This window comes from Columba livia, chromosome 13, assembly GCF_036013475.1.
Source record: "Columba livia isolate bColLiv1 breed racing homer chromosome 13, bColLiv1.pat.W.v2, whole genome shotgun sequence".
Lineage (NCBI taxonomy): Eukaryota > Metazoa > Chordata > Aves > Columbiformes > Columbidae > Columba > Columba livia.
Window position 1 is genome coordinate 20,889,712 of NC_088614.1, and position 25,122 is coordinate 20,914,833.

A 25,122-nucleotide genomic window follows, 5' to 3' on the forward strand; every position below is an offset into this window, starting at 1 on the left:
TGAAATGGAAATCAGTGTCTCGCTGGTTAGTGACCTGCTTAGATCTGTGCAGCCTGTGAGGGGACAGAAACAGTGCCATATTCCCCTCAGCCTAGCAGGTATTTCCGAAAGGTATAAAATAGCTTGGGAGGAAAAAAAGCCCCCACGTACCAGGAGTGTAGTATACTACCTCTGTTGTTACAGCACGCCTGTGGTTCCTCTGGTCTTCGAAAGCTTTGCACTGCACTGAGCACAGCAGACTGGGATACGCTGCCACACTGGGAGCAATTGTTGGCCAGAAATGGTCATCTCCTTTAGGAGAGAGCAGTCGGTGTTCTTTTACATACATCTATGATTTATTAGTATTTTATAGTCTATTGTAATATCTTATTTAATATGATAATACAGTGTTATTTAATATACATGAGCTGAAATATCTCTGCCACTTCAAATGTTAATACCTAGAAAGGTATTTACTTTAAGCTTGTAAGGTAAACTGCTGATTCTGTGGGGAAACGTGTCCTTCAGGAAACATCATTTTGCCATTATTAACAGACATGTCTCAAGCTATAAAAGCCCTGCTGTCACAGGAGAGATAACAAGAAGAATGTAGGGGACAGGAAACACTGTTCTTCACTATTCAGTATAAACTCTGTTCTAATAATCTGTGTTTTTTTCACGGTATATGCACATAGTCTTCCTGCCATCCTGCAGCGTGCCATAGAACTAATCACTCACCCCAGAATCTTACTTGTTAACCACTTGCAAAGGTTCTGGTTTCCTGCCTTCTCCTAGGTTAGGTTATAAAGGCACGCCTTATGCTATACCTGGTTTCCATATTTAGTTTCCATTTTTCTTGACCCTAGCTCCCACTCGGCTCACCGCAGGAGTCAGTGTAGCAGCAGAGCATGTGTTGAGAACCATATCTTCATGTCCTTAACATCTGAGACTGACTTTGCTAGTGAAGCTCTTCCTTTAACAGTGGTATTCTGTGTGATCTTCCTCATTAGGCAAAGCCGGACTTCTTGATGGCTGCTTCGAGGGGAAAAGATAAATCACCTTATTGTCTGAATTTATGTCTGCATTCTCGTTCAGTCATTCTAGCAAATAGGTCTCCCCTGTTCATACCACTAGGTGGTATTTTCCAAATCTAAATGGAAGCAGAATTTGGCCTACTGCATTGTTGGTGAAGCCAGCAAAACAGTGTTTCCGTGCTCAGCAATGAGTTTATGGACTGACCCTTGGCTTTGCGCTGTTCGTCCTGCAGGGCTGGATGTGTTTGTTCTTACGGGTTCTGAAATGCAGGCAGAATTGGAAGTATTCACGATCATGTACTTCCTCAGCCAAGTTCAGGTAGTTTCTGTTTCGTTCACAGGGAATAAGATTTCCCCCACTTAATTTCCTAGCTTGATTTTCAGTACTACTTTTTGAAATCTCCAGGTTTGGAGAACTGACTGTTCCACAACTTCTGTTTTAATTAACTGCATTCTCTTACCCACCTGCCTCGTGATTGCTAGGTTCTATTGCTAGGTACTTTGATTAGCTTTTTCCTCCTTTCCTTAGGCCGAGGCCTAAGCTCTGGCAACTTGGACATTTCTGTGCAGGGTAGCTTTCACACTTTTATGTTTTCCACGTTGTTTTATGCATTTCAAGTGTAACCTTTTAAACACTGTCCCTCACAAGAGAATATGGATCTTTGCCTACCGTACATCTACTGATAATTTAAAGTATGTACTATCTTGAGACATTCCTTCCAAAGAGTAAACTTACATTTTGTACATTTGTTTCAAGGGCAGGTCTGGGAAATGATAAATCTAATATTTGCACGGTCTGGTTGCCCTGGCAGAAACTATCTAGAAAATACTCCTTATATTTGTCTTTTTCTTAATGGCATGGGTCTAGACGTGAAGGGGGCTAGAATTCAGTAGTGAAAATTCTGGGAGGTTCTTTTCTTTTACATTCTCTGGGCTCTTGGTTGTTGTCTCTGTGAAGGCCTATCCTGTGATGGATTTTTTTCCTTTTCAGCTTCGCCTTGGATGGATACAATATGTCCCGTATGCCCAAATACCATACTTTGTTCTCCCAAAGCTGGCAGGAGACTTTTCATATTCTAGAAATATCAAAGGAAGTCAGCGTAGTCTGTCTACGTTGTGTGCACTGGGCAATTCTCCAAAATGTTAGTGCAAACCAGCCATTCCGGGGGAGATGGGAAACTCTTCTGTAACTTGGGTTACGCTGAACATTTTGTCTTCTAGAGTACAGGAGCCACTGCAGTGGTCTCTGTAGCACCTGCGAGATTGCTCAGTCCCTTTCCAGGATACATAATTTGGAAAGATTACGAGATAGATACAAACTGATGTTCATATTGCCCAAGATCTGTTTTCTCACAAACATTTCCTGTTTGTACCAGGCCCTCCAGTAATGCGCATGATGACTGTTCAGAGTCAGGATCTCCAATATTTTTTTAGATCTGATCCACATGTGGGGGTTTTTGTTTTAATTTATTGGTGTGACTGTATTGTACAGTCACTATTTTTATTTTAATATTCTTCTAGTGCAAATCTATCATGATGCAGTTACACTGTATAGTTTTTACTTTTCCTGTATGGAAATATACTATGGTAGTATAAATGCTATTATATCTTTCAAGCGCATTCATGCTGGGACATTGATTCTCTTTAAGTACACTGGTGTATTCTATACAATGCAACTCTTATATGCAGCTGAAGTATTTATCAGTACCCTAGTGAAGCTGCAGTTTATTTCCATGACTGCATAAAATATCTGAGTGAGAACCGTACGGTTCTCTCAATCCCCCATTCAGCATGGATGCTGGAAGACGCTTGTCTGCCCCGCTCAGTCATTACTGGCAGCGTGATTACAGGAACCGACGTGTGTTGCTGCCTGATGCTGCCGTCTCATGAGCAGAAGGAAAAAAGGAGCGCTTCATGGGCTGAACTACTTCCCTTCCATTCCACATATGCGTGTACTTTAAATCCATTTCTACAGCCAGTAATTCAGTTCATGTATTTTTTTTATCTTGCATAAAGAATAGTATCTGTCAAATTCACTGTCTCCTGCCAGTTACTATAGCTGATGCTCTTAACTGTGGTTGCAAATGATGGTCTGTGTGGCTTGCTGTACCAGAACTGTTCCCTCTCATGCTGATTATCATATATCACACTTGTACTGTAGTATGCACCTGATGACTACAATGGCCTTATTCAGCTGAGCGATCAAGCAAGGAGTGTGTTACAAGCACCGAAAGAATGGGTCTGTTTGTAACTCTTTGTAACTTCTGAAGAAGGTAAGATGCAACCAACAGAAAGTGGGTCTGCAGTGGTGAATGGGAAGGGCAAGAAGGGCTTGTTGATACAGAATTTCTTGCTTATGGCTTTTTCCCCTTCTTAGCTTGTGTTGGCATCCTTGCTTTAATCTTTCTGCTTTTTTCCTATTAAGAAATGAACTACCCTAAGGAAGCAGGCTGGTGATCTGTAGGTGATGGGATCGCAGTGGTGGAGGTAGTGTGATCGCCTGGTTTGCTCAGGTGCTGTGGTAAACTCCTGGAAGGGTTTAGTGGTGTTTGTTTCTCAGCTGAAGCTTCCAGTCCCATTTTTTTATTTTTAGCATAGCAAATGATGATTTTTTTTTTATTTATTTTATTTTGATGGCTCCAAAGCACATAATGTGTATGCAAAGCTCCCAAAGCTCTGGCTTTCTCTCTCCTGTATCATATAGCTGTCTAGAGACTAATTTGTCTGTTTCTTCAACTCCCTAATGCAATATGAACAATTACATTATTTTTTTAGGGGAGGTTTCTTTGGTACAGTGGCTTTCTAATGCAACTAACTACATTTGCTAATGGTAAACTTCCTGCATTTTTGGCCCTAATGTATAATTCTTAAAGAAATTTTGTTGTGACCTACGTGGAGTTCGTGACTTCCCAGTGATACTGTGTTCCATTCAAAACACTACTGATTAGTTACTATTTTTGGTTTTTTGTTTTAGAAAAACCAAAGCCCACCCAAACCCCCAAACCAACCAAACAAAAAAACACCACCAAACTTTCAGTACAAAAAATGGCAATCCAGTCCTGTGCTTTCATACAAGTACCGTCACAGATAAAGCTGCTTTGCATACTCACCGTCAGCTCTGTTGTTGTCAAACCCGCCGGTTCCGCGGGATACCGCTGGGTGTGCTGGGGAGAAGACAGCTCAGAGCTGCACGGTCGGCTGCTGCGCACAGCACCCGCCGCTGCTCCAGCATTCCCTGGGTATGCTGCCTTGTTTTACTGAGACGAACTGGAAATCCAGATCAGCAGCAGCCTTCTGCTGCGGGTGAGAGGAGCAAATAGTTAATGGAGCAGCTCAGCCGGAACTCTAAGCAGTCCCAAGCAGTATCATAGAGAGACCACTCTTTTTAGAACAAAGCATCCAGAAAACAGGATTTGAATCTATATTTAAAAACATATATATATATATACATAAATAAAATCTATTTCTATCTCTAAATGTATATAGTTTATACTACTATACTATATATACTACTATATATGCTATACTTATATATACTACTATACTACTATATAGTTTAAACTACTTTTTAAAGCTCTCCTCTGTGCCCAGTTGTCTAACTCTGCTTTAATTGTGTTTTCAGCAATATTAAACTTCAGGACTGATGCTGAATGACTTGATCCCATGTAGATTAACAGTGAAGAGCTGGTTTAAAGCGGACCACCTTTTAGGTTGGATCTGCAGCTCAGCCCAAACTGTGTACAACGTTCTCTGTGAGCACAGTGTTATTCTGTAATAATCCAAGATCATCTCCAAACATAAACTGAGCTTCATACATGATGTTTTATTGTCTTTGATTTTTTTCTGCACGCTATTTCTCGACTAACCTTAGCTCTATGAGAAGAAATGATATGAAGTCTGTACTAACTGTCTTATACATGCTTTTAGTTTCTGAAGTGTACTGACGTTTATATCTTAAGAATACTTTTACTGCCTGCTAAGTGTTTGGGTGAATGAAGCTCTGTACTTGTTTTATTTTCGTGTTTGAATATAAAGCTGATCAGAAACTTCTACTGGTAGTAACTGAGAAGTCTGTTTCTTGCAGTAATACTGGGCACACACACACTCTACAAAAAGTGAAACTCTTCAATATTTTAACCTTTTCTAAACTCAGGAGGACATACGTGACATGAACTTAACTTGAATTGGGTTAATACTCATAAAACTGGCTGGTTTTCCAGCACAGACCATATGTTTTGGTTGGCACTGATTTCTCCCACAAACTTGTCTTGTATGCTGAGTTTTTGATCCTTCAACGTTTGGTTTTGAAACTTCACTGAGATTCATCTCTATCTGATCAACAGGGCTTTCCAGCGTAGCTTAGGACTTCCAGCACGTTATGAGAATGGCTGGGGTAGCATACGGCAGCCAGAGACAGCGGCCTTAAACATAGCCTTTTGAAACTGCCTTTTGAGAACTGACGAGGGCAAATGCTCTCCGAAGTAAATGAACTCCAATGGCTAAATCTCATTTGCTGTCCTGCTTTTTTCTTAGCTTGCTTTAATACATTTGGACTGCACCAAATTTTACTTTGTTCTACCAACCAGCCTTTCTTGCACTGTGCACCTGTGTTCAGTTCAGCTCATCCTCCCAAAACACGAGTCTCATACAGCTCTAGTTTATTTTTTTAAACCTTACATGAGAGCGTTCCTATGGCTTTATAGCCTTTGTCACTGGGCCAGTAGTCCACATAGTAGAAGAATTTTTATTCCCTGAATGCCTGGACCTCATTTGCCCTTTATTAACAGCTAAGTCTTTCTTTTCAATCTTTAACCTGAATTACTTCTTTAGCAAAATCTTTGCATGGAATTATGTCTACATCATTCTGTTCAGCACACCAGCAGAATAAGAGCTTCTGCACCAAGCCAAGCTAAAAGTTGAATTCTTTTTTCAATCTGTGGTCCTTCTCCTCCTTCCCGGTCTCGCATCCCGAATCTTTTTGCCACAGACACAGGAGTGGAGTGAACCAGATGCACGGCACTAAAAACTGCATTTCCAGGTGTGGTCTCTGATCTGAATGGGTTTTTCTTTTGTCTTCCTGTACCGTTGCAGCTCCACGCAGATTCCATCCTCGTGCTTTACAACTTCAGTGGCCAGCCCAGCGGAGAGGCCTTGGTGACTTTTCCAAGCCTGGATCTAGCTAAGAAAGCAGTGGCTGAGAAAAACGGCCAGCTCCTGGGAGGCCGCTACGTACAACTGTACCTGGTCTAGCTAAACACTCTTTGGGGGACGGGGAAAGAACGTCGCACTAAGCACCGTGCCTCTGCAAAATAAGAAGTCTTCCCTTGCCACCCAGGCAGCAACAAATGTGCCTTTGCAGCATAATATGTTGGAATGTAGAGTGGTCCTGTATTTACTTTGAAATATGGCATGTCCTATGCTGAAGAGAAAGGGAACCCAAAAGTTATGCAGTTAATTTACATAATTTCTAATAGTTTGAAAACAAGCAACCCCCCTCCTAGCATTGAGTTAATTCTGGAGACAATCTAATAGCACTTCAGCTATCACAGCTGGGGGAGAAACCTGTTCAGTAGCAGTTGAAGTGGAAAGCGAAGCTTGAGTCATTCAGATTGTTTTGTCCTTAGTTTTTAAGAGTTTACACTTGACAAGTGTCTGTTTTTTGTAGAGTTTAAATGTCTTTAGAAAGGTCTTTTGGAATGCATAGCTTTCCCTGTTCAAAGCGTAGATCGTATTGATTTTTGTTTGTTTTGTTCCTGCCTGGAAAATAGCAGGCTGCTGGACCCCCAGAGCAATTGAGCTTGCTCATGTTTTCATTATACATTGTTTTGCAAAAGCCATATTTGTCTTTTTTGTTTCCAGTGTACTGCTGCCAATGTGTAAAGCAAAAAACCAGAAACAACAGCAAAACCAGAGAAATCCTCCTGACCCCAGCCCCAAGCTTTTAATCTCTACAGGACAAAAGTGGCACATAAACCTGAGTACTAATAAGTTATATTTTTTTATTTAAGCATAATAGCTTTCAGATACTGTATTAAAGATTTTGCTCTAGTTTATGTGCATGCAATTTGTTTACATCTTTGAACTACTTTATTTGTATATTATGAAACAAGATATGTTGAAATCTAAATCCTCTAGTGCATGCTTTTTCTTTTTCCCTGTGTGTATATACATAAGCTAGAAGTACTTTACGTCATGTAGCATGTGTTTTAAAAAGACATCTGCTGTAGAAGCACTAAATGACTTTGTTTTTACTGTGCCTTACTTCAAAACCATTCCAAGTGCAATACCAGCAGAGCAAAATGTAATGAATCCTGTTGTGACATGTTCACGGATGTCTGAATTGATTTTTTTATTAGTGTACCATTTGAGTTGTACCTAAAAGAACTGAATGATGTATGCTTCTTTATATACAACAAATAAAAGAGAATCTTACGATGTGTATTGGCTTTTGAAAGTAACTTCTGCTTCGTTTTAATGTGTTTTCATGAGGCATCATTCTCTGATAAATGATCTTTTACGCATTTTTCCCTTTCTCCTTTCTCCATTTGTACCTGGTGAGTGTGTGTGTGCTTGGTTGTGGGGTGGTTTTTCCTTTTTGCATGTGCTGGTAAGCCACAGCTATGCATGATACGTACTTCTCTTGTAGGGGAACAATTTTAGGCAGTGTAGTGTAACCGTTTACATCCTTTACATCCTTTCTCATCCTGCTGCCAGAGGAAGTATTGAACTTGAAATTGTGGTCGTGTTTGGATGTAAATGATTTAAGTGGTCACTTGCTTTTCTGTGCAACACAAGATGTTACATTTATGTCATGGAGCCAAACTTTCTGTAGTAAAAATGGGGGTGGGGGGCATCATATTAAGGTAATGTTTGTTTCTCTAGTCAGAAGCATCCCATGCCAGGTGCCATTTCATCATTAAAGCCTCCCAGCTGAAGTCTTGTAACAATCAGGTGCAACTGGATGGAAAGCTCTTTAATTCTCTTAAGGTGGGACCCTTCGCAATCATCTGTTTCCAAGATTTGTTGTGGTGAAGTCTACCAAAACTCTTACTTTTAAAGTAATTTGAATACGAGAGAGGACCTGCACCATTATAGTTAATGTTTTCATAGTGCCTTTGAGGAGAATGCTTCTCCCTTTTAAAAACCCGGGGAGTCTCTCTCCTGAGCAATACAGTACCCATGCCATGTAGCTACCAATCCATTTATTACACTGGTAATAAGTAACCACCTCATCAGTTCTTGGTTATGGCTTTACAATCGTTTTAAATACCTTATTTTTCTCTTAAGAGCCTGTATTGCTACTTGTGGTTTTGTTAGCTAAAATGATACTTAATCTATTAAAAGCATCTAGTCTTTTCGCAGCTCCTTCTGTTGTGGTTCGTACATGCTCTGCTCCTCTGGCAGGCTGGGCACGCTGAGCCGCGCTGGAACGGGCCTGGTTAACGCGCCAGCACCTTCCCCTGCTCTGTTAACACCCTCGTGGTGTAGCAGCAATGATGGGTTTAACTTTTCACTGAAATCGGTGACAGGCTGCCGCGTGCAAGGTCTGCGTCTGTTAGCACAGATGGACCCATCACCAACTGCCCATCCCTGTGCACCATCAGATGGTGGAAACTATTGTAGAAACTGAACTTGGGATGTTCTGGCTGTGTTTGTGTGTGTACAAAACCTAATACGTGGGACTTTTGAGTAGCATGCTTTTGTTTGCTTAAGTTACTTGCGCAGAACGAGTGCAAGAGCAGTGACAGCATTTTGGTAAGCGCGGAGCCCCCCGGTGCAGGTCCAACAACAGCACCCTGACCTTTCTTGCTTGTTTTGAAAACTCTGTGGTCTTACCTGAAGCACCCCTGGAAGAGAACAGCAGTGGCCCAACAGCCGGTGGAGTTGCTCGCTCACCTGCGTGTTGCTCCGGTGTTCAGAAAACGCAGGTGCCGCCGCTCCCCTCCGCGCGCGGCGGGCGGCTCGCGCTGCCCCGGCTGGCTCGCGCTGCCCCCGCGCGCGCGGCCGCTGCTCCCTCAGGCGGGCGGCCCGCGCTGACCGGCGCTTCCCGGCGGCCGCGGCTTCTCCGGCTGAGGAGCGAGGAGCGCCGCACCTGCCGCCTGCTGTTTGACGCTTCCCGCGGTGAAAACGAGACGGGCCCGCGCCGGAGCGGTGTCCCCGAGGGCTCGGCTCCGGGGCTGGGAGGGGCTCGCAGCCCGGGGGAGGCTCCGCGGGCCGCTGTGGCCCCGGCGGGCCGTGTGCCCCCCGTGTCAGAGGGCACGCCGCCTCCCTCCACCGCGTCCCGCGGTGTGACACCTGGTTGCAAACCCTTCTTTCCTCAGCCATTTGCCCAACCAGACGGCGATTGCAGCCGGGGGTTGCGGTTTTGCAGCAGTCCCAGGTGCGCGGGCTCCCCGACCGGGCCGTGCGCAGGTGGGGCCGCCCCCGCGGGCCGGGGCCCAGCGGGGAGGGCGCCGGCAGAGGCGGCCGTGGCGAGGCAGGAGTACCTGGAACGTCGCAGGTGGCTTCTGGAAGTTGAGGTGTGCTCATGTTTGAACCTGAGTTGCGCTTGTGCGAGCAGCGTGCACCAGACGTGGTGCCGGTTTGGAGCTGCTTACTGCAGTTTGGCAGTAGAGACGATCTCTCTCACGAGCTGACTTCCAAATCCAAGAGCACGGTACAAACAGGACACGAACACACGCATCACGCATCTCTGAGCGGCGGCCCACGCCACTGGAGAGGGCTGGCAGTTTGGGGTAAGGCCTGAATAGTTTTTATTCTCTTTGATGTGTGCATTTAAATCTTTTAGACCACGCTGTGTTGTGAAAGACTTAGCAAAGAGATTGCTGTCTTTATGTGCATGTAGTTTAATGGAATAAGAAAAATAAATGCAGAAAGTGTTAAGCTCTAAGTGTTTCACCAAATAAGAACTGAAGTTTGGAAAAGAACTCTGATTTTGTTGTTACTGTTGTTAAAGAGTCCTCACACTTTTTTGTCAGCCACAAAACTTGTTTTTCAAAGCAAAAAGGAACTTACTCTGTGCTCACAATCAGCAAGATACCTCACCTGAGCTTGTATTGCAGTATTATATAATTGAAGAACAGAATTAGCATTGCTTGCGTTTTGTCTTTGCTTTGCTTTGTGCTTCTGATGGCGCTGGTTTGCACATTACCTGTACTTAGATACTTCTGCTCCCATTCTCTTGATACTGATAGTTTTGCCTATAAACTATTTATATGTTGGTCCGTCCCGTGTTGTGTTCCTCCCCAGTTTAGAGAGAAGATAGCTTGTTGTTATTACTTCTGTTTGAGTCTGAAATGGCCATTCTCTATTTCAGTAGTTTCAGCTGGGCCTCTAGATCAGCTGTTTCACGTTGGAATTTCTTCTACTGCAGAGCAGACTTGCACTAGACAGATTTAAAGTTTTGCTTGTTTCTGTGAACTAAGATATTGTCAACAAACTTCTATTAGTGGAATTCAGTTCCTGATTTTTAAAAAAGAAATTAAACCTTTCAACTCCTTCCTTTTTAACATGGGATTTGTTTCATTTTGGTCGGTTAAAATGAATCACAAGGTTGCTGTTTAGCCAGTTGCATTCTGGTTTGTATGATTCTGTGTTTGCCCAAGTCTGTGGTGATGAATCCGAGTCTGCCACTGGGGGTGTTCTCTGGAAGCTGGCTGTGTCTAACGGCAGCTCGAAACGCACTGAAGCACCACACGCTCCTGAGAGCTGCCAAGGTCTGCCTGTAGTCAATTTGAAATTTTGCCTTTCTGGATCTACTTGTTTTCTGGATTTTTAAAAGCAAAATAAACCAGAGGCCTGATTTTTTTCTTCTTTTTATATAAATGAGTGAGGGCCACTACATTATTTAGCTAGATATGCACTTGGAAGTGTAAATATTGAAATAAAGGTGATGGCGTGTTGATCTAGACTTGCCAATTGCCGTTTCTTATATTAGTGTGTTATTTCTTTTTCATTTTACTTTATATACTTGATGATTTTTTTAAAAAATCTAGCAATTTGATGTTGCTTTCCGTGTATCTGCGGGTGATAAAAAGTCAAGTGTAAACAAAATGCCTTCCCTTCTGTAAATATTACCAAAGTACTGTTATGATTTTGTGTATTTAATGTTAACTGTGTCTTTGAGACGATCTATTTGGAATCACAGAATCACAGGATTTTGCTGTGGTGTGGGGTTTTATTGGGGTTGGTTTTGTTGGTTTTTCCACTCACTCAGTGGCGGGAGCAGGAGTTTTTAGATGTCTTGCGCAGCAGTGGATTTCTCATTTGGCATTGTAATTTTGTTAAACTGTTGGCTTGGTGTTCAGAGCCTACACTGATCTTTGGTACCAGTAGATGTCCCTTTGCGATCAGGATTTGCAAGTAGTGTACTTGAGATGCAAATGCCTGAGGGCCTGTGGGTTTAGTTGTTAGCGACTGCAGTGGAAGCTTCTGCACGCAAATGTCAGTAAATAATCTGGTGTCCATTAGCCGTAAGCTCAGAGGCATTCTGTTTCCCATGAAACAATTGTGGGCTTTTGTTTCTATTTTCTTGTTTTACTGTTCTAAAAGTTTTCCATGTAGAACGGTGTGTTCATTGATATTTGATAGTGTTACTTTGAAATATACACATTTGTTTTAAATGGGGAAAATTACAGCAGTATCTGGCTCTAGTTAGGAAAATAAACTTTTAAAAATCACTCCGCAAAAAGAAATAATGAAAATAATAGAAATGCAGTGGTACAGGTTGGACAAAAGGAGTGCTTTAAGTGTGACCCAAATGTGAACATACTGTGCTAGACCATGAGAAACTAAGGGACCAAGAAATGAGAGCAAGATGACTCTTAAGCCTTCTGGCTTTAAGAAAGAAAAGAAAAGAAAAAACCAAATGAATAGCATAAAGTTAAGGGTTTACGACCAATTAAATTAGGCGTCAAAAGCCGTGACTGCAGCCGAAGTTGGACAAGCATTTGTTTGCGACGCCTGTGTGCTCCCAGCTGGTGGATCTGAGCGTGCTGCGTGTGCTTCGCCGACCGCGCTCTCCGTTTCCTCGTGCGGTGTAATGGCCTCCGCACTGGCAGGGTTGTCTCGGGGGGGCGCTGGCTTTCTGGAGCTGCTTGCTCAGCTTCTCGTTGCTGGGCGCTGTGGACTACTGTTGGCAGAGAGCACATCTGCTGTTCTTGTTTGGAGTGCTGTTTCCCGCCTCCTCCAGAGCCACAGCTGCCGCATGTCCTGGCACAGTGGCACATACGCAGGGACACCGGTCCTTGGCTCCTCATGACGCTGCCTTTGCAGAGCAGGCCATGCCTTTGGCTCAAGGGGAGCTGGAGCTCAGCAGGAGAACCACCACTCTTGACATTTGCTTTGCTTCTCCACCTTAAGGCCTATGTCTGATGTTCTGAATCGCCCTGTGTGTGTTAATTTCCCCTCGTAAAGAAAAAGCCAGATCAGTGCTGTAGGCTTGTTTTCATTTTCATCTCTCAGGTCACATCCTTTGGTTGTGTTGAGCACTATGAGCTGACAGTATTCAGAAATTCTTCATAGAGGATCTCGTGCATATTGATCATTCAGACTATAGTGTGTTCATAGTATACATTCTATATATAGATTTCTATACTACAGAAAGAGGTAACATAAAGATGGGAAGGGTTTTTTAAGTGTTCAGTATTACATCTAGTGTTGTTCTGCACTTGGCACGTTTTGGGACTACCTCATTTGTTCAAGAGAGAATTCTGTGAAATTCGGAATGACGAAGGTGGGGGAAGAGGAGTTATGTATCAATAGTTCCAGTATTTAAAAAAACTAAACAAACAAAAACTCCCATAACCCTTAACCTTCAAACACAGGAGTTGTCTTTGCAGGCTTTTGTTGCTTTGAAGCATTCCCTGTATTGAGTGTCGTGATGTTTCCCACACAGTTCAAGAACAAGTGAGGTATTTTTAACTCATTTAAAATGTGAATGTAGCAATAGAACTCTAAGGAAAAAAATCGTCAACTCTTGAAGTGAGAACTTTCTAAAAGAAACTTGTGTTTCATTAAACAAAATACAATAGGCTCATTTGCAGGTTACGTTTTTAGGTGAAAGCATATACAACCCTATTTTTTGACAACAGAAATTCTAGTTTTAAAATGTTGGGGTTTTTTCCTTTCTTTCCCTTCTTCCTGTAAGTGCAGTGAGTATTTATTTTACTCAGACTCCTGCGCTAGGAATGTTGAGGTAGCAGAAAGTACAAAGGAATGGTTAGAAACAAGGGTGAGTTTGGAGAAAAGTTAGCAAGATTGAGCCAATACCAATAGAATAAACCCCCTAGACCTAGGAGAAGGCAGCCCACCTTGTGTGAAAAGCCTGCGATACAGAATGCCCTTTACTGCTCGCAGATCTTCCAGGACATTCTTCCCATGTTGAGCAATAAGGAAAAATGTGAACAACATGTTGTGTTCTTTTGTTTTGGGATAACAGCTTTTATAAGAGACCTGATGAATGCGCAGTTGTCTGGTTTGTATCCATTTATTGTATGGGTCCCTAACTTCTGCCCTAGCTGTTAGAGCATTGTAACTTTTGAAAGTTGTTCTGCTGTTGTTGTTTGTTTGAATCATCACCTGTTATTAGCACTTAATTTTCTGCTTGCTCTGGGTGGGGGAAAAGCTAATGTGCTACTGCCGTGTGTCACTTGTTTGTGTATATTCCCTTTTAAAGTAACTTAGGATACTTGAAATTCATGCAAAGGATGCTTTTAAAATACGTATTTATATGCAAAAGGCTTCAAAGTCTTTACTCTGGGTGCTTTTAGAAGCATAATATTAAAAAGTATGCAAGAGTGAAACAAAGGGACCGTTGTAATGTTTCTTCTTACCACTATTCACAAGAACAGGACTAGAGGTGTAAGGAAAGAACATCGGAACAGCTGAGGAGATGAAGAGTGAAATGTATTATGGTATTTTGTGAGGGGATAAACTCACAGGATTTTTTTCCCAGAAGATCTGAAAAGCTGTTGATGGGTGTGTTGGAAGAATCTCTGACGCGTGCGATGGAGTAGCAGTAGAACTCGGCTTTCTGTGCTGCACTGGGAGCTGTTGCTGTGGGCTTGGCAGGAAGAGTGAGACCTTTCCCCAATATTTTCTGTGCTATTTTGCTGTTAGGGGTCTGACTTCCTAGTACCACAAACTACACGGACTATAACTTGTAGTAATAATTAATTAATTAATTAAAAAGGTGCTTGAAAGGTCAGGACTACCTTTTTTGAAAAGCAACGCAAAAATGTAAAAATACAAATAAGTTTGCTGATTTTTAATGGACACTGAGGTAAGCTGTGCCTGATGAAGAGAAGTTATAAGATCGCTTACAATGTTGTATGTTTGCGTGTGGTGTTTACCTCTTAACTCTTAAAATGACTAATTGGATGTCAACTGCGTCGTATTCCTGATGGGATCTGGAGCACAGGTTAGATGATGCTCTGCAGGCCATACGTAGATATGTCCTAAACAAGCAGTAAAAAGTTGGAATTATACCTGCTAGTGTTGCTGTGAAAAACAGACCATTTATCTTGCTCGTGAGGAGGAAAAGGCTTCTGAGGATGGCAGCTTCCATGTTTTCAATGGAATGTGACTTCAGCTTATCTCTACATTTAATCTTTTTGCTCAGCTAAAAGATATTGGCATCTGAGAGATAACAGCACGTCAGTGTTTTTATTAGAATAACCTGATCGTACTTTGTAAGGAGCAAGCCCCAGAAAACAAAGAATTCTGAATTTTCAGGTTGCGGGGACAGTTGGTTTGGAAAAGAAAGTAAATTATAATGCCGTGGCTTGAACACGGATGCTGGCATCATAGGGAGCCAGTGTGCCAGCAGCAGGGGAAGTGCGCGCAGTGAGGCAGTACCGAGGGCCGGCGGGTGTTTGCTTTGTGTTTGCTGTCCTGTTCGCTGGCACCAGGAGATCATCCAGTTGTTCTTTTTAAAACACGGCCGCTCTGAGGCAACAGTACTGTGGTGATAGAGCTTAGTAACTCACAACTGAAGTGAGCCTGAACACCTTCCAAATACAGGGCAAGTTCAGTTTTGGATATTGTGGCTTTTAGCGGGTTTGTAATTGCTATAGTATTTTGGCTGGTGGCATAGAGATTAACATCGTGCTTCTAAGGATTTAGAAGGTGGTATGATTTTCTGACTTGTTTTGAACAGGAAAAGCAGGTTGGAAATACGCCGAGGAGACAGCTGCGGTATTAGCCAATGCTAGGGGTGGGGTGGGATGCGCTGGAGACAAAGGACATTACTGCTGGCAGACAGTTCTTGAGGTAATTCTGGATAAGCCAGAAATGAAGCAGTGAAGGTGAGGAGAAAAAGCAGTCAAAGCGCTTTGCAGATGTAACTAAACCAGCTTTGAGCCGTGTGGCTCTGGAACTGCCAGCAATAGAGCCGCAGCAGCACTGCGTGTAGGCACGGCAAAGAGCTGGACCCGCAGGGACGCAGCAGGAGCCCGGAGGCCATTCTGCTCGTGTTGCTGGTCTCGTGAGCTGCAGGCACCGCTGGGTATAGAATGATGGGCTCTAGATTTGTTGAGACAACGGAGATAAACCAAAGTGGGGGAAAGGCTGCTGGATACAAATGCAGTTTGCTTGTTGCATGTCTGTCATTCAGCATAAATGAAGTTTTAGCCTCTAGATGTAGAGTAGGAAATTGGATTTGAAATCCAATGAACAGCTTTTCTCATGCCAGCACCTCAGTTTTTATCCATGTAAATGGGAACATGTAATATTTGTATTGATTTCATTGTAAAAAGCACATAACTTTGTGTAAGGTATAGTTATGGAGCTGATAATGAAGCAGACACCCCTGGATCATGGAATCCTTGAATTTGTAACTCTGGCATTTGAGTCAGAAAAGCTATTACTGAATTAATGAGAATGAGTAACTTTTGAATTCTATTTAGTAAGCACAGCACACCTCTTCAGAAATCTCTTCAGAAATTGTTCTCATTCCTGTGTATTGTTACTGACTTCAGAAATACTCAGTTTCGTATTAGCTATAGATGTAAAATCTGTGAAGCATACTGGAAAAATATGACTGCTGTTTAACAGATTATGCCACTAAAAACTGAACTCCACAAACTCTTGGTGTAAGAGGACTCGCATTTTTTCCCAAATGCTCAAAACCACTGCCTTCCCTGCCCCCACTTGAATGTTTTTCTCTATTGTTCAGTGTACCCAGGAAAAATGAGACTCTGTGGTTTATCATTCATTTTTATTTTTTTACCCACATAAACCATAGGGTGTTTTTTGAATTATCTTATTAAAACCACTCCACCCTTAGTCCCCCAAATCAGCGGTGGAACACTGATACCTAAGAGATTGGTTTTTCAGTGCCTTTCCTGGCGCAAGGAACACGCAGTGCTTTGCAGATCCACGTTGGTCAGGCAGCACTGCCAGCGCGTCGCTGAGCTGTGCTGAATGGTGGCCAGTATGATCTGCGTCACAGGGAAATACCGTGTTGACAGAGAGTACCATTTACCGCCTCTTCTCTCTTACATGGGTTCTGCTGGTGTGCTTTAGAAATGATGTGAATAATGTGGAAAATAATCCAAAATACTCCCTGTCACTGTGGTGGCTTTGCAGTGCTAACAGCTGTAGAGCATGTTAGGTGGGGTTTTTGATTGTTTGGGTTTCGTGTGTGTGTTTGTGTGTTGTTCTTTGGTGGTATTTTGTTTTTATTTTTAGATGACAATGGAAGTGGCCGTTTATGTCAGGGATGATATAATAAAATCGGTGTGAAAGGAAAGCTTTTGTCCTACCTTTTGATGCTCATGATGAGTAGCTCCCCAGATTGTGTTTCCGGAACACCTTTGTGGCACAGCTTTCAGGCCTAAAGGTCTCGCCTTTCTCTGGGCTGTTCTTTGTGTGTTCCCTCTTGAGAATACACTCTGCTTCTGTACGGCAGACACCTTGTAACTTCTGCATTGCAAAGATTTTATATCAAGTTATCTACTGTGTGATTTTCTTGAAGCCTGGGCCAGCAATCTGCCCAAAGCAACAGCCATCACTGCCCAGGTTTCTTCTGGTACTCCTTAAATCAAGACTTGGTTTGTGGAAGGAGCTCATCTAGTTTTGGCTACATTTGGGTATATTTGAAGTATGATGTTAACATGTAGTTTAAAATTCTTTGGTTAGATGTTCTAGTTTCACATGTTATCTCAATGCTGAGGAAGATCAATAACTTGCAATTTTTTTTAATCTCCTTCCCCCCACAATCAATTGTTCAGACTTTCATTTAGAAGCACGAAGTAATAACTTTTTTTAAAAAAAGTTATTTTTCTAGGTGAATACAGTAAATGCAGTCCATTTCCGACCAGTGGTCATACCGCACATACAGCCTTTTGACTGGAATGTATTAAAGTATTGAATTTAATGTTCTCCTGATAATGCTTCATGATGGGAAAGCATTCCTCCCTTTCAAAAAGTGCCTTTGCATCTATCTACTGCAGCGTTCCCTGAAAGATCGCTAATGTGGAGCTTTATAAATAATCCTCTATGCACTGCTGTAAGAGTAATTTAATGGATGTTCTGGGAGGACGTGCTGATGGGAAGATATTTATAGGCAGTATCGAGGGGTGTGTGACGACCTGAGGTGCATGGTTTGGCTTTGAAGTCAGAGCTGGGCGCAGGGGCGGTGCGATGCTGGTGAATACGCTGTTGGCCGCTGTGCGGTGTGAGCACACTGTGCCTGCTGTTCCCAGCCCACCCACCGTGTTCTGAGAAGAGCTCAGCCCTTCAGCTGCTGTAAACATGGCTCCAGCTGTGTGAAGCCACTGCAGGGGCTGCAGTAGTTGCTGGAACGCCAACCAAGGCCTGTCTTAACTATGCAGACTTTCTGGAGAAAATAATTTAAATGTTCCCGACGTTGAGCAACGATTTCCCCCTAACCCTGCTATAGCAGGAAGCCGTTTTCCTGCAGAGCAGGGTTTTTCATGTCAGAATGGCCTCTATTACTGAAAGCCCTCGCTGAATCATCAGTACTACCTGTCTGTGCCTCCGATCCAGCCCTTTTGTCAAGTATCTCCCTTCTTACAATGGGAGATTTTTTGCATGGACAATTCCACACTACTTTTTAGACACATAGGCCTGTGGAGGGTTTGTTTGTTTGTTTTCTTTTTTTTTGTTTATTTCTTCCTTCTCAATTTTTTTGAGACATATACCACAGCGTATGGTAAATTTTAGGATACCAGGAATCTGCTCTGTAAGATTTAATGCTGCCTTTCATAAATACACTGTCATGTGTCCTTTTCTTCAGCTGCGCAGTTGTGTTGTGGACACAGCCGGTTGTGTAATAGTACCTTTCAGGTAGTGCCTTTTGTGGCAAGGGGAGACTGAAGACTTCCTGAGCGGTTGTTTAGCATGGCTGGTGTTTGCAGCAATTGTTTCATGTGGTTGGGATGGTTCTGTACTGCTGTAGGAACAAGAGAGGGACAGTGAATGAATTGTTTATGTATAAATAATTGATTACTTTTAAATTAATGAAACTGAGAAGAGAAGCACATGTTAAAAATTTCTAGAGTTCATCAACCACCATCTGTTACTTAGGTGAATTTGATGTTGGGGCATAAATAAGGCATTAGGTGAACCTGAGCATCTTTCAGTAACAGGAGAATTTTGGAGCTGAAAAGGGGACCGTAAATATGAAATAATAGTGACAGAATGGAGTGAGATGATGCTCTAACCAAAGAGCTGACAGGAGACATTGCTGCCATTGCAGATGTATGTTGCAGATAATATAAGCACTTGACCAGCGCTGTCCTGCTCCCTCCCCACACGCCTGCCGCTCAGCGAGAGCTGGGGACCTGCTGTCAGTGCCTCAGCTGGGCCTGCCTAGTCCTGGCTTTGAGTCAGGGGTGCTGGCTGGACCGGTATCACTGGTCCTTCTCCTCCCATGCAGGATCTGACATGGATTCATTAAGTGGCATGGAGAGAGAAAGAAGAAATTATCTTTCTATTAGCACATTCAATTTTCTCTGGTTTGAGACTGACTTTAAATGGTGAATCTATCTGGGGGTATGGAAAACATTGCTAAAGCTCTGAATCGTTGAAAGTTGCAGTTACGGAAAAGATGGGTGATGGAACAACTCATGATCAATATATGGTATGTTGACAAATACTGAGACTAAAAGGTGAACATCATAACCGAGAAGACTCAAAAATGCTTTATATATGTGACCTGAAATGTCAGCCAAAGTGTATATTGAGTTCTGGGAACTGGAGATCACAGTACTTAACAGAGATTTGATGTTATCTCTGTGGGACATAGTGGAAAATAATTTGATGGAATTCAAATGATGATTGCTTAAGAAAACATTTACCTTAGTGGTCTGCACAAACTCAGATAATTATGTAATACCTACTTGAAACTCATTTGTATTTCAGCTAGCTATGATATTTCTTAATTTCTTGACTTCCTGTGATTAATATGAAACACTTGCTGCATTCCAGCTAAGTGAAGGTTGTCTCCTTGGTGCCTGACTTGAATTTTTTGCATTTATTTGAAATATCTCTTAATGGAAAGTGGGTTAAAACCAAAATTATACCACAAATCAACTATGATACAGTAATACTGAAAAATTATTACTTCCTAAAACATCTTTGTCCATTTTACCAAAGCTTATTCAATGCTGTTCTGTTGTGCCCCTGTGAACCTTGGCTTCCAGCAGGTGCCCAAGGACCGGTGGCCCAGCAGAGCCTCCAGTACGGCCAGCAGTTGCTGGTGGTGGTTTTGCCTCTCTGGCACGCGTGCTGCAGGCTCTGCCCTGAGCTGTGCCGTTTCACTGGGGAACCCTTCTGTTCCTGTTTCAGCGGAGGGAGCGAAGTACAGCACTGGGTAGCTGGGTCACTTGCTAGAGTGTCCTGAAGTTTCAGTTTATGTTTTCACTACCTGTCAAGATAAGAAATGCCTTCCTGTCACATAGATTACTTTAACTAGCATGAATTCAGTGTGATTTAGATGGTGAATGCTGTGTTTAATCATCATGCTCAGGGCAATCAGGTTTGTTGTTTGGGTGGTTTTGTTTTTATTAAAAGACATAGGAGTAGAAATAAATGAACAACCCCATGTTTAGTCTAGTTGCTCTGGTTTTGTGCAGTAAACAGCTTTGCTCCCTCCACTTCTGATAAGAGCTACTTAAGGGTTTAGCCTTGGTGTCTTCCACCCTTTTGGTGGGGCATCTTTAGCTTTTACAGCCATTATTCCCTTTCAAGTCTTCCAGAGGATTTAGACCAGTTTAATCTCTCTTGCTGCCCCCTCTCTTCCAGATTCTGTTCTGGAGCTGGAGACAGTTGGGCCGTGCTATTAGTTGGAACAAAGCTGTTTCCCTTCCATATGTATGTAAATGTTTTCACATACTAAGCATCAGTTCTTTTACCAAATTGCTTGGTTTTTGCCTCACTGAGTGTTCCATTCTCTCTTCTCCCTTTGATGGATACTGCCCATTGCTGCTGTGTATTCTCTGTCAGTCTGTACACTGCAAGCAGCAGGTTGTAGTTCCATGTAGCTTATTACTGGCCTAGGGACTAGGTGCTGCCCACCACCGAGGAGCAGCAGATTGCCAACACTTTCCTCTCTGTAGCCTTCCTAGCAGTTTTCTCATTTGAAAATCAAGTCTCTACTGAACTCTTCTGCTTTGTTCTCCTCAGCCCTGTGATTACGTGTATGTGACTGTCATAATAACAGTGGTACCAGAAATTCGGACTTTTTTTATAGTCAGGAAAAGGTGTTCTAGAAGATAGTCTGGTCCTTTAGCTAACGAGAAGCAGAAGCAGCAGCTTCACTTGAGCTTGGTATGGAGGGGCACGACAGCAGCTGTGAAGCTCCGTATTGGCTCTGTTTGGTTCAGTGCAGGTGGGCCAAAGCTGTTTTCCTCACTGACCTTTCTGCATGTGAGGTTTCATCTCCTATTCCTGCTTGCTTATGTTTCTTTTGTGGGAGTCGTACTGAGAATGAAGGGACTCAAAATATACAAATGGGCAGAAATAATTCAAGCTGTATGCGATCCTAAACCTCCCTCTCAGTTGCAAAGAGAAAGCTAAAGCTGGTGTGCCATTCACTTCTCATTTTATGCCCAATGTCTGTGCCTTTAGCAAGACCATAAGCTGGATTCAGGTATGTGTTTTGTGAGCGTTTGCACCTCATTTGCTAGACAAAGGAGACTTCAGAGAAGTGTCCTAAAAAATCAGTGAAAAGATGCCTGACTTATCTTGGGGGATTAGAACAGCAGGTGTAAAGATGAGGTCTTTAAGTTGGTTAAATGCGGTAGGAACACCGCCCGCATTCCCCAAGCTGCAGTATGCCTTCTTTGAAAAAATGTCTGTATGCTGTTGCATAGAAAACCTGATAGTATCTGTCCCAAGGGGCTTAACAAGGTCAACAGGCACCCTCCACATATCTCAATAATGTGATTTCTTTTTTTCAACATCACCACTGAGCATTTCTGTGTTGCATGATATCCAGTTCTGATTCTGCTTGCTTGGGCCCGTTGGCAGCAGATCTCTACTGTCCACAAAGTGGCCTTCAGTGACGCATAAGCTACCTGTGTGCATTTTGGATGAAAGAAACACAATGTGGCTTAGGAACTATTGTACAAACTGAATGGAAAGATAGAATTTAATTGCCTTCTTCATTTTCGCTACTTTGTTTATGAAAGAGTCACTGTAAATACTTAATGTCACTTAGTGTTGTACTGTAATTAGGCGGTGTCCTTCCAACCAAATGGGATTTTTTGTTACAATTGATAGAATTCTGTTTTACTCAGCTCTTCCAAATGTTGTTTGAACTACTAAAAGTTTGTGTACTATTGGAAAAAATCTTGAGCATAGTGTAATGTATATGCAAGTGATGGATAGCAATGAAAGCACAGTCCCTCTAGGGGGACCCAGGAAGGAGGGCAGAAATGGCCCAGAGAAATGGAACAATACACGGTAGAACATGCCCTGTGTAGTCAGTGATAGGTTTAACTGCTGCTTATCTACGGGTGTTTTAGGCAGCTTAACTGCTCTCTAAAAAGTGTTGCTAAGAACGTTGTGAGGGATTTTTCTGCTCGCCGCTATGCAGCAGGAGTTGGGGTTAGCCGTTTGCAGGAGCGGCGGACTGCCCCAGGAGACAGACCTTCTCAGGAAGCAAAAGTTCTTCTTCTTAGTCTTTTGTGTGTTTTATATTCTCGCTAGCTAAGGAAACCTCATTTGTCTGCAGTGCCATTTAAGCAGCTGGATTAGTTCCAAAGGGTTTAGGCTCAGACAATCAGCATTTCAGACTCTGAGAGAAACTCTGCTGACAACCACAAAATGTGCGTCTCTCTGTCTCTCCAAACCACGATGTCACTCAGCACGATATTTGGCCAGTGTTGGATTGCTTGTTTCCTTCATTGTGTGTGCAACTTTTCCATTATGACTTCTGTCAGTGGTGAGGTCAGATGGCAACCATGACATTCTTGGCATAGCTGCTTTTTTTTTCATATCCTTAGAAAAAATAATCCCATAGTAGCACTTAATTCAGTTTCAGTATTGCCTTATTTGTCCTACTGGCTTGATGACTTGTACTTCTCATCTAGCTGCTGTGACTACAGCCAGGCAAATGTCACAGGGTGGTATTTGCTGTTACTTGAATAACGTTATCCTTGACCTCTCATATTTGCTTTCCGTTGAAGATTTTTACAAGCAAATTTTTATTCCTGGTAAGGGAAGAAGTGGCAGGAAGATGGAATTGCACAAATGCATGTATCAGTAAAACAGTAAGTGTGCCAGTGAGTGCAGCCAGGGACAGAAACATCTCTCTGATCAGAACCACTTTATTATTTCCAGCCTTTTCAGGCCCTGCAGCCCGTGCTCCCCCAACTCTTACCTAGAGAGTCAGTCTGTCCAGCCTTCAGGAATTTTCTGTGCTGCGTATCTTTTTGATTTCTTCCAGACCCAACTTCTACTGTGCTCCTTGGTTCCCTTTTACCTTTACGGATAACACAGCTCCTACATGAAGAAGTGTTCATCATCAATGTATTTGTCTGTTTTAATTTGCTTTGGCACAGTGAATCTTTCTGTAAGGAAAGTTGAATGGCAAGATTGTATTTTGAAATAAATAGGCAACGGCTGAGGCCCTTAGGCATCAAACTGCTGTCATAAGAACTACTTTCAGCAAGATGGGGTTGTTTAATTAATGACCTTGCACCAAAATATGGCCTTCCTGAAAAAACAGTGACTCTTGAAGAGTTTGTTCTTCTTTGCTTATTTGCCCATTCAGTTTTATTATTGTCCTCTTAAATGTTTGCATTTCATTATCACCGTACATATGTGATTTGGTTTCCGAGAGATGTTCCAAGTGTTTCCTTATGGAAGGTTTAGCTCATTCTGCAGTGTATTAAGGGCTGGGACTAAATTATTCAACATGCGGAGAAGCAACGCGCAGGTAGCTTGACGAGACTTCTGTTTGGCTGGTTTAGACGTGAGCTATTGCAGTTTTCTTGTAGCTACAACTGTGTGCCTTTCCCTGTGATATACAGGATTGCACCAACACTTAACGCGGTGTTTTCGTGAGTTAAGTGTCACATCACAAACGCCACGAGAGGACTTTTGGGAGGGAGAGCCCTGCAGGGGGAGCAAGCACAGCCCACAAACGCTCTTCCAGCTCGTACCAGCAGGTGTCACAACAATGACAGTAAGGAACAGGTGAGTGTGTAAAGTGTGTCAAGATAATAACAATAAAGCAATAAAATCTTCACTGTTAAGTTTGCGGAAACAGCTCGGAGGACTTGTATAGCCCGACTTCTCTAGCAGATCAGTCTTTTCTAAAAAACTTCACCATACATACAAGCCTTTGGAAAACAAGTGTCCTATTCTTATTGCTTCTTTATCTTAAAGTCTTGTTACCTTTTTCCTTCTGCTGTCTTTTACGTGTAGCAGATGTTTCTGGTAACAAAGGCAACAGTAGGTTATTGTAAAATGTTTCTTCGAGAATCTCTGCAAACAGCAATGCTTTTTGTGTGTTAAGAACGATGGAGAAACATCACCCTTTTTAGTAGGCAGAATAAAGTTCAGTGTGAACTGCCATTACTAGAGAAATCTGTATGCAAAACTACGTGTGGTTTAAATACATTAGAAATCCTTTTTGTTTTCCATGTTGGACTGAGTACGCTCCTAACGGCCTTTCACATACTTTAATGCTCTAGTCACGACAGTAGTGTGGCTTGCTCCTGAGTATTATTCTTGTCAATTAATTAAGGCAAGAGGGAAAAAAATAAGCGGGGGGACCATTTGGAAAAGATCTCCATCCTCAGCTAGTTCACTACAGTGGAGCGTGTGTTGGCTTCAAAACATACAGCGGTATTTTGAGTTAGGCTTGGAGACATGGCAGGAGAGGGAGAGGAGTCTGGGAACAAGCGGAGGGAAGCAGACAGCACAAATAACACTGTGGGATCTCGTAAGGAATTACTAGCTACAGTGAGAGAATGAGAAGGCCTTGATTTCTGCCAGCACTTCCTGTGGGTTTGGGCCCTAAATGAAGAGGAACTTCTGATTACTCTTCTAAAGGAACTGACCTTAACAAGGCATTCCTTCTCTCCGATTGCCTAAAATTACAAAACTGGTGTTTTCACAATGCCTGGAGTACAGTCTCCTCTCTGCAGTACGACAGACACAGCTGGCTGCATGAGTGCTCAGGGTCAGCTTCGCTCAGCTTTCAACGGCCTGAAGTGACCGCACGTCCCGTCATCTCTCTATCAGTGCTGGTGAATCGGCCTTCAACCCGTTTGCATCTGAACGAAGACTCAAACTGACAGTCAAGTATATGCATGGATTATTACTACTGTTGGTATATGCTAATTATATACTGGGTAATCGTACTAGAAAGCACGTGGAACAGCTTTCAAACCGCTTGTGCTATTTTTAGTAAAAGATATAAATACTTTGCGTTCAGTGACTGGCACTGCTGCTGTATTTATAGATAAAAACCATTGGTGAAGGTAATTGGTCAGGACATGCCGTCTAAATAAGAGCTAATCCTAAACTTGCCGAGCAGGAGCTGACTGCGGGATCGCTGTCCCTGTTCTCTCTCGGCAAGGTGTGCGTTGCTAACCGAAGGCCAGAGCTGTTGCTTCAGTGCCGAGTTTGG

General features: G+C 42.7%; 2 protein-coding genes across 12 annotated transcripts in view; one reads left to right on the forward strand and one right to left on the reverse strand.

Moving 5' to 3' along the window:
• Nucleotides 1-7,471, forward strand: part of ESRP2 (epithelial splicing regulatory protein 2) — a 62,349-nt gene extending 54,878 nt beyond the window's left edge. For 6 of the 11 annotated variants that reach the window (XM_065028499.1, XM_005507120.4, XM_065028500.1 and 3 more), the window contains 2 exons: nucleotides 3,175-3,286; nucleotides 6,105-7,471. In XM_065028499.1, coding sequence (XP_064884571.1) covers nucleotides 3,175-3,264 — 90 coding nt within the window. In that variant the 3' untranslated portion in view covers nucleotides 3,265-3,286; nucleotides 6,105-7,471. The remainder of the gene's footprint in view (nucleotides 1-3,174; nucleotides 3,287-6,104) is intronic. The other 5 variants (XM_065028496.1, XM_065028495.1, XM_005507115.3 and 2 more) reach the window with 1 other exon arrangement.
• A 10,740-nt stretch (nucleotides 7,472-18,211) lies between these two features.
• NFATC3 (nuclear factor of activated T cells 3) overlaps nucleotides 18,212-25,122 on the reverse strand; it is a 76,098-nt gene continuing 69,187 nt past the window's right edge. The window contains exon 10 of the mRNA XM_065028494.1: nucleotides 18,212-18,429. Coding sequence (XP_064884566.1) covers nucleotides 18,320-18,429 — 110 coding nt within the window. The 3' untranslated portion in view covers nucleotides 18,212-18,319. The remainder of the gene's footprint in view (nucleotides 18,430-25,122) is intronic.